The sequence below is a fragment of the Coturnix japonica genome, chromosome 13, assembly GCF_054131305.1.
Source record: "Coturnix japonica strain WE chromosome 13, WE-NBRP24, whole genome shotgun sequence".
Taxonomy (NCBI): Eukaryota; Metazoa; Chordata; class Aves; order Galliformes; family Phasianidae; genus Coturnix; species Coturnix japonica.
The window spans coordinates 20,815,781-20,825,070 of record NC_140675.1 but is presented as its reverse complement, the minus strand read 5'-3'; the positions used below and the strand labels follow the sequence as shown (position 1 = coordinate 20,825,070).

The 9,290-nt window shown below is 56.1% G+C and overlaps 1 protein-coding gene across 1 annotated transcript; it reads right to left on the bottom strand.

The window, feature by feature from the left end:
- Positions 1–711: 711 nt before the first annotated feature.
- Positions 712–9,271, bottom strand: UQCRC2 (ubiquinol-cytochrome c reductase core protein 2). Its single transcript, XM_015877520.3, has 14 exons — positions 9,174–9,271; positions 8,023–8,115; positions 7,753–7,902; positions 6,346–6,410; positions 5,840–5,896; positions 5,391–5,515; positions 4,737–4,834; positions 4,373–4,430; positions 4,148–4,243; positions 3,282–3,481; positions 2,473–2,553; positions 2,026–2,102; positions 1,717–1,870; positions 712–1,031 (listed from the first exon to the last, which is right to left on the bottom strand). The coding sequence occupies exons 1-14, from the start codon at positions 9,207–9,209 to the stop codon at positions 948–950; spliced, it is 1,374 nt and encodes a 457-aa protein (XP_015733006.3). The 5' UTR covers positions 9,210–9,271; the 3' UTR covers positions 712–947.
- Positions 9,272–9,290: the final 19 nt, after the last annotated feature.

Here is a 9,290-nt window from a genome sequence, read left to right as displayed (position 1 = left end):
CTGCTGGAGCAGCTGCTGAGGGCACGAAGGGATCAGAGGATGGAGCAGCTCCACTATGAGAATGGGCTGAGAGCTGGGCTGTGCAGCCTGGAGAACAGAAGGCGCTGGGGGAACCTTACAGCCCTGCCAGGACCTGAAGGGCCTACAGGAAAACTGGGGAGAGACTTTATAAGGGCAGGTAGTGAGAAGACAAGGGGAAATGGCTTTAAACTGGAAGATGGCAGTTTAGACTAAACATTGGGGAGGAATTCTTTACTGAGTGTGGTGACACTGGAGCAGGTTGTTGTGAGGCTGTGGATGCTCCTCCCCAACAACACTCAGTCCGGGCTGGATGGGGCTGTGAGCAACTGGGCTGTGGAGGGGTCCCTGCCCATAGCAGGGGTTGGAATGGTCTGAAAGGTCCCTTGTAACCCAAACCATCCTGTGATTCTATGATATAATTATAACAACTTTGGCCTCCACAATTGGGCAGATGAATTAAATGAAGCAGCCACAGGAAAAACTGCAAGTTGAGCAGCTCCACACTGAGTCCAAGCAGCACAAATGCAGGCGCTGGGGATCCCAGCAGCATCATCTGCACCCACGGGTGGTCGCTCACCCTCCAGCACCAGCTGCCACGTGGCTCTTTGTGAACGTTGTGCAGCTCACAGGGAGGGCTGGGTGGTCGGCAGCACGAGGATTGTTTGGGTCATTCTCACACCAATCCACTCCTCGTTTCCTCCCTGCAGCTTTATTTTGAGATAGAGCCAGAGCAGCACTGCAGGCACTGCCTCAGGGAAAGGAAAGCAACACGGAACGCGTGAGCTCTGCCCCTTATTTGATCAGTGTGAGCCCACACTCACTGCAGCTTCATTTTCTGCAGTAACCGAACTCATAAATAACAACTTTTTCCTTAAACCCGGTGACTGACAGTGAGGCCCGTCCTGAACCCGCAGCCCAGCTCGTTCCTACAGCTCATCCAGGAAGGGAGTATTGCCCAGGTCTCCACTGGCTGCCATCGATTTCTTCCCATTGACAAACTTCTTTGCAGCCTGAAAATACATCGGAGAAATGGGTGTAAGGAAACGTTCACCACAACATAGAAGGCGAAGAACCCAACTCAGCTGCAGCAGGACGCCGGGCCAGCAAGTTCCTTGTGCTGCCTGAGCTCACAACAGAGCGACACAACGGCGGCCAAATGGAAGAGCCATTGGATCTTTGGAAGTGGGCACTGACGGGCGGCAGTGACGGCACCGCGGGGTCCTGCAGCTCTGCCCAGACTGGGAAGAACATCCCTGTCTGAGAAGTGCTGTCCCTGATGGAGCTCAGGGTGGACTGTGCTACAAGTGCAATGAAGGCAGGAGCTCAGAGCAGCAGCTGTGGCTGCGCTGTACTGGAGTGCAGCCGTCCTGCTCTGCCCCTGGCAGTCCCACAAGCTGCCACCACGTGCCCACACCGAGCCTCACACCAAGTGCCCGTCAGTGCTGCGCGGGGCCTCGGCTCAGCTACACTCCTCTTATGTAAGTCAGTAAATACACCGTCTAATTAATTGTCTTCTGTTAATAAAGCAAGTGAAGATGTTAAAAGATGGGCAGCTGGTGTCTGTTAATGAGCCGCTCTGTTGTGGTTGGAAGACAAACAAGCAGCGCCTCGAGGGGGGCACACACACTCACAGCATCACACTCAATGACACTCACACTCACACTCACTCACACTGTAACATTCACCGACACTCACGTTCACGACGTCTGCAGTGCTGACCGAGTCGATCTGCTGCGCGACGGCAGCGGGCGCCGTGTGAGTCCCGGCCAGCAGCGCCTCGGAGCCGATCTGGTTCAGCAGCCCCTGCGCCGTCTCCACCGACATCAGGTACGTGGCCTTCAGCTGGTTCCTGCCCACAGCACGGAGCTGAGTGCAGCCATCCCACCACAAAGCAGAGCTGCCTTCCAGCCCCCCCCGTTCTGCAGCACAGACGCGGCACACACAGCTCACAGTGGGGCACGGCTGCATTTACCCACGGGACCCCCCGGCACAGCCCACACTCACTTTGCCTTTGTGACGTCCTGCTCCGTGATGCCGCCCTGAGCAGCCGCCTTCAGCTGCTTCATTGCGGCTCTGATGACCTGAGAAAGACAAGATGGCTTAGGGCTGCTTCCAGCATTAAATGGCAACACGCTCCTTCCATTGTCTGATGCTCAGCCGTGAGCTGAGCAGCTTTACAACAAAACTAAAACCACAACAAATGCCAAAATGGGACTAAAGAGAGCAGTGTGGGCTCGAACCACAACGAATTAACTGGTTAATTTGTATGGCACCACCAGCCCCATGAGAACATCTCGCTGCAGCCCGGCCCCTCACACTGACCAACACAGCCCTACAGCACAGAGCAGCACAGGGTCCCACAGCCCACACCTGCGTGAGGTGCTGCCCCCCGAGCTGCTGTCACTGCTCTGACACACGCTGCCCACACCCACGTCCCAGCCGGACACTCACCTCCGCAGCGTGCGCAGCCTGGGATATGGTGTAAAACCCAAAGAGCCCCGAATCTGAGTAATTCACATTAAATGCAGACACCTGCAAAACAAACACCGTCACCTGCTGCTTCAAGTATCACAGCAGTGCAGGATCAAGCAGAGGAGAACATTTACTAGCAAGGCCCAGGAGGATGCTGGGCTACATCTGTGCAAGGGAAGGACAGCACTGAGGCTCGAGCTACAAGGGCTGCTTTCAAAGCGATGCCTCCTGCTTTACTGCATTGGCCCACACCATCGGAGGCAGAGGCTGAACCTTCCCACCAACTGAACACTGTGTCACATATGGCTGCACTGCTGGAGCAGCGTCTGACATGGGAGTGTGTATGCAGCAAAGCGGGGTCACTGCATTGCTCTGTGCAGAGAAAATGGCACCACTGCCACTGATGAACAACTGCGGAAGCTGACAGAGACCCAGCGGTGGGTGCTGGCAGCGTGTGGGGGTGCTGCACTCTGCAGTGGGGCAGAGACAGCAGTTCGTCTCCACTGGTGCAGATCTGCACGAGTGCAGCACGCAGCTCCTGCTCGCTGCTGGTGAGAACACACAGCTACAGGTGGCGACTGCACAACAACTGCGTTCTGTAGCTGAAAATTTGCACTACCTCGTGGTGTTGCTGCGCTCCTTGTACCTGCTGTCATTTCCATGGAAATAAAAAGGAAGCAGCACCTCCAGAACAACCCACGTAACTAACGATGGTTCTGGATGGGAACAGCAGCCAAAGGGCAGCACGGCTGTTAGAGCCTCAGAGAGCAGAAACCCCCAGAACTCACATCAAAGGGCTGAGTGGTCGCTTTGGCAATGCCCTGGTACAGCTTGCTGGTAGCATTGCTTCCCCTCTTGATCAGTGGTCCAGCACCCAGGACGTGCTGCAGGACACTGAAAGCGTTTGCTTCTGCACTGCCAGCAGCAGCTCCTTCTGTTACAACAGCAGCGTGGACAAGGCTGTGGCCGTTCTGTTCTCGGATTTCTCCTGAGGGTACAGTAACAGGCACAAAGGTAATGCACTCTTCAGTTAAAAACTATTACACATTCAGAGGAATGAAGACTTTTGTAGCCAGTTCCTTCAGAGGGAGATCAAGGTGTGGATCTCTACATCTACATCCACATCGACATCCCAGCCCCCCCCGTGCCATGTCAGCTGCCCCTCAAAGCCCCGTGGGCCCCTGGGGCTGCTCTGGGCCTCCTGGATTTCCAGACCTGACTCGTGCTGCCGTCCTCAGCAGAACGTGCCAGTGCTGGAGCTGATCTCCTTGTTGAAATATGAAATATTTCATCATAAAAGTGTTTATCCCATGAAAAGCCTTCACACAGTCCAGCAGCCCTTCCCTAAGCAGCCTACGAGCAGCTCCAGACAGTCCCAATCAACTCCGTGCCTTCCCCAGCTGCTAAGAGAACCTCCCCGAACACACCGAGCTCGAACAGGGGCCAGCTTGGATTCCATGTTAAGACAGACATGACTGTTGAACATACATTTCTTTTATCCCAGAACAGAGGGAGAAAGAAAATCCTCTGCTTCTTTAGAGGGCCATCTCTGAATGGCCATTTCCTGCACAGAGCACTCAGCACAGCTGTCACTGTAGCTCTAATAGTGTTATCACAGCACGGAGCTGAGCCCCCGCTGCAGAGCTGCACTCACCCCCCCGGTACGTCGCCTTTGTGCCGGCAGCGCCAGCTCCGCTTCGGATATTGAGGAACTGCTCTGCCACTTGCTTCAGGTCGGAGTGCTTCACACCTGGAAGGCAACAGGTCATCCCAAATAACGTCACGATAATGAAATACCAGTTACAAACCACTCTTAGATGCACCACCACACAGCATTCCTGCAGCAGTTCCCTTTGGGACCCGCAGTGCCCACACGTACCCGTTCCCACAAGGGCCATTCGTGCACTCGTGAAGTTGTTCTGCACAAAATGATGAAGCTGCAACAGGAAGGCAGAATTTTAGAGACTGCAAAGAAAAAAAGAGGCAGAATTGCTCCTGACAGCACCGCGCAGCTCACACTGTGTAGGGCCGCCATCCCCCCTGCCCAGCTCTGCTTCTGTCTGCCAGCATCTCACTGACACCGAGACCACGGCCCTTCTAAATGCAAACTGAGCTCTGTGCTCATCACCAAAAGCCCCGAGGAGACGAGATAAGATGGTCAGCACTGACTGTACAGCTGTTAAATTCATTGTCTGTGTCCTCTGTAAGGAAACCAGGAGAGATTCATCACACGAGAATCCTACCTGCTCAGATGTAATCTTTCCAATTCTGTAGTCTGGGCAGTACAAGGGGTTCGCCAGAGCAGTCTTGTAAGCTGCAGCATGCAAGTTTTCCAGCACTCCTAAGAGGAACAAAGCTTCAGTACTGATGCTCCAGTGCTGAGGAGCAGCAATGAATCCCAACGCTACGCTGGAGAAGCACAGCTGTGGTGCACCTGATAGTGCTCACTCACAGGACCTGCAGACACGGGGCTGCAACAGCCCCACACAAATAAAGTTCCATCTACACCCTCAGCAACAAACCTGCTCTGTGCGTTCCTGATCAGATGTACCTCATAAAAGCTCTCAAGGACTCATGGATGCTCAACACTTTCTGGCCTCATGGTAGCAAGGTATAACAGCCTAGTTTGGTATAACAGCCTAGTTTGGTATAACACCGCCTGGTTTGTGTTCATTTCTGGGGGGAGGATGGCTTCAGTAAAACAGTAACCACATGTCACACATGGGCTGCAAAAACTTGTGGGCTTATGAAGAAGTCAGGTAACAACAAAAAGATCGTATTGATCAGCAGGGCCGGCTGGAAAGTGGAGCGGTCGGGGACAGGGCAGGAGTTTTCACAGTCGTTCACTTTTAAGATGCATCCATGGCCCCAACACAGTGGGTGAGAAATCCACATACCAACTTGAGGGCTCTGAAACGCGATGGCTTTGTCAACTCTCAGCTGGGGCTGAAGGTCTTTGACTTCCCATGGTCTGAACTCGGGAGCCGTGGTGACGTTAAGGAGATACTCCATTACTGTGTCACTGCAGAGAAGTGAGAGAAGCATTCGGTGCAGCAGAACCAGCAGGTATTTCCTTGGCAACTGAAAGCAGCTCCAACCAACCCACAAACAACGTATCAACACCAGAGCACAGCACCCAGGACAGAGCAGCACCCAGAGCTGCTGGAGGGGCCGTCATTCCCCTTCACTGCAGCGTCTGGGCGCTCAGTGCACAGCTCGGACACGGGAGCTGAGCAGAAATGTGGTGGTTTCCACTTATTACTGTGCTGCCCCTGCCCAGGAGAACGACACCCCAAAGCAACACGGAGCCACCCAACTGCTGCCTGCAGCGCACCGCGGTACCTACACGTGGTCACGCAGGCATTCCACACAGTACGTCATCTTCTCTCTCGTTGAGAACACACTGCAACAGAACGCACACAGAGTTTCAGCTGAGCACAGAAAGACGTGGACTTCCACTTCAACACATTCTTTTCCTTAGCAAAAAGAGCAGCGTACAGAGTAACCCACCGCACTCTGTATAATACAGCCTCACTGCACACGTGGTGCACAGCAGGTGCCCCTCATTCCTCCTAGGAGGTTCTCTAGGCTTAGAGCTCCCCCCCACTGGGAAACTCATCCACCATCCAAACTGTTCCCAGAACTGCAGTAGGAATGTTCACTGTTTGCCGATAAGACCAAAACCATCTCCACAGAGCTCAGTACGTCTCACCTTCAGGACAAGGAAGGCAGACAGAGCACTGAAGCTTCCCATACAAACCATCCCTTCCAGGCAGGCACCCACACACACACTGTAGTGCTTTTGGTTCCCTTTGCCACATCGCTTTACTCCCACCAGGCCAGGGTACAAACCTTAGGCTGCCCCCAACAGCTTCAATGCCACGAGTAATCCTGAAGGAGGACGCTCCTTTCGTAGTCTATTAAAAGAAGAAATAATAGTAAAAAGGAGGGACTTGAGATTACAGCTCTGCCCGATACAGGTCAGTGCTGTGGCGAAGCTGAAGCAGCCCATGCTCACCCGTTCCTACAGAAACCACTGACCCACACAGAAACTGAGCCCACCCACCACATCCTTACTCCCATTCCATCCTTCTCTCTGAGTTTCCAGCACAATGACCCCGCTGCTCCCCCAGCCCCATTCCATGGGAATGATTCAGGTTTGGCTGAATGTTTCACAGGGTTCTTTAAACTTGGACAAACTTTACACTGCCAGGACAAGGAAAGTCTGCATGTCCTGTCACACTACGAGCTGAGAGAAGTAATTACAGAACCAAAGAACAGCTTGGGCTGGGACCGACCCAAGGACCATCCCATCCCATTCAGCCCCTGCCATGGGCAGGGCTGCCCAGCACCAACACAGCTCACCCTGACTCCTGCTGGGGACAACACCGACCCATCAGAACATCGCTCAGAGCTCCAGATGAGGTCAGTGCCCACACAGCCCATGTGCCTGCAGGAGCCTCCATGCACGAGGCCTGAAACTCCAGCTGTCTTGCTGAGAAACATTCCTGATGTGACTTACAGCAACTCACAGCACGGGCTGGGGCGAAAGCAATGGGCGCTGGGGTGTTATGTTTTATGCTTGAAAGTGAAGCGCGTTGAACTCATCGAGCAGCAAAGCCATGTTGGTTACACTGCTTAATTCCTATGTGCCTCAGCCTGGCTGGTGAGCGCCCACAACCGCAGCCAGGTGGCAGCAGGGGGAGCAGCCACAGCACTGCACCCAGCGCTGCACAGCCGGCAGCACAAGAGACAGAGACGACAAGAGACAGAGACGACAAGAGACAGAGATGACAAGAGACAGAGACGACACAGTGCCCAGGATCCATCCAGCGCTATTCCTGCAGGACCTACCGCAGCCGTGGGGGGGTTCAGAGCTCACCTTCCGCCTGCACACCTTCAGAGCTGTACTCAGGACTGATGGCAGCGACCGTGTGCCATTTGTTCTTGAATCTGCTGGCACACAACTACCCCCACAGCACCGTGTACACACACACATCAGGTGTGCAGTGAGACACACACACATCAGGTATGTAATGAGACACAGACACATGAGGTGTGCAGTGACACCACAGAGCACAGCTCCACAGCACAGCACTGCCACAAAGCGATGGTGTTTCTCCTGCACTGACACCCCACAACCAGCAGCCCCGTGTGCCTGCAGCGTGTCCAACTCTTACACAGCACCGCACCTTGCTGCCCTCAGTCTCCTCCCACTGCACACAGCACCAGCAGCAGTGACTGGGAAGCAGCACGTACCAGAGGGGACGCGAGGCGAAGCAGGTGCGCGGCTCCCAGGTTCGTGGTGGTCTCGTATCTGCTGCCCGCCTTGATGAATACCCCGATCCTCGCGGCCGGGGAGAAGTTCTCCAGAGATGCGATAATTAATCCATTCGGTAACTTGGTGATCTGTGTTAGAAGCGACACGTTGGTCACTGAGCCGCAGCTGTACTGCTCAGCTCAGCTCTGCACGACTAGAAAAAAGGGAAGAGAGGAAAAGAGCAAAGCAACACCCGCACGGACACCGACCTCCAGCTCCTCGCTGTGCCGGGGCAGCTTCACCCGCTCTGCAGCCGCTGACACCGCCACTTTCGGGGCTACTTTGAGTGAGTACAGCCGCTTCTGCAGGACAGAGCAGAGCAAAGGGGTGCGCTGTGTTAGTCAATGCCTACGTATGAAGGAAGCTGCTCATTTTGAAGCTGAAATACATTAAACAGCTCAGGAGCTCAGAGCAAAAACACACGCTCCCTTTTAATTCCTCCAATTGCTTTTCCATCACAGCTGAAACCTCAAATGTGCTCTGTGTAGAATCCACCTCCCCTGGCACTACACGGTCTGCACCAACACCGTGCAGGAATTAAAGCACGAGCTCCTGCGATCCCCGTCCATTGTGTGGGGCGGAATCACTGAACGCTGCGGGTCGGGACTCCAAGGACACGGATCTGGGACGGCAGCTCCAGGGCGGCTCCTCACCCGCAGCGCGTGTCGGCCGAGGGGAAACGCCGCCAGAGCTTCACGTGGTGCCGGGCAGCGGCGGCGCTGAGCGCTGCGGGTCGGGAGGGACCTTAGAGACCGTCTCGTTCCAACGCCCCGCTACGGGCAGGGGCGGCTGCACGGCCCGGCTGCTCCCAGCCACACCCAGCCCGGGCTGATGCTGCCGGGCAGCGGGCGCTGCAGCTCCGGTCCCGCAGTAGCTGCGTTCCCTGCTGCGGACACGGCGCGGGTCCGCCGCAGCCGCCCGGTGCCCGGCAGACACGGCGCCCCGCTCCGTACGGCTCAGTACGGCTCCGTACACCCGTACACCCGTACGGCTCATTACAGCTCATTACAGCCCCGTACGGCCAAATCCGTACGGCCGCTCATCAGCCGCGGCGGGACCAGCGCAGCGCCGGGGCCGTGCAGGCCGCCCCGCGGGAACCGACCGAAGACACGGACAGAACCGGAACCAGAACCGGAACCAGAACCACAACTACAGCCGCTCCCGCCCTCCAGCACCGCTCCGGCCCAGCCCGGCCCTACGGCCTTACAGCCCTACAGCCCTACAGCCCTACGGCCCTACGGCCCCGCACCCCGCTCCATCCCCCCGCAGTCTCCGGAGCAGCTCTGGCCCCGCCCCGCTCGGTTCCCCGCTCGGTTCCCGCTCAGTTCCCGTCCCGGTCCCGGTTCCGGTCCCGTCTCACCGCGGTGTCTCTCGGGTTCAGCACGAATCGCTTCATGGCGGCGCGCTGCGGGCACAACGGGACGGGCGTCCGCGGGGAGGACTGAGCCTTCCCGGCGTGCCCCGCGCCGCGCGGCGC

Coding starts and splice junctions, on each gene's coding strand:
- UQCRC2 (XM_015877520.3), bottom strand. CDS start 9,209: ATGAAGCGATTCGTGCTGAACCCGAGAGACACCGCG. Junction 7,903..8,022: donor GGCACAGCGAGGAGCTGGAG/GTCGGTGTCCGT, acceptor CTTCTAACACAG/ATCACCAAGTTACCGAATGG. Junction 4,431..4,736: donor GAAAGATTACATCTGAGCAG/GTAGGATTCTCG, acceptor TTCCTGTTGCAG/CTTCATCATTTTGTGCAGAA.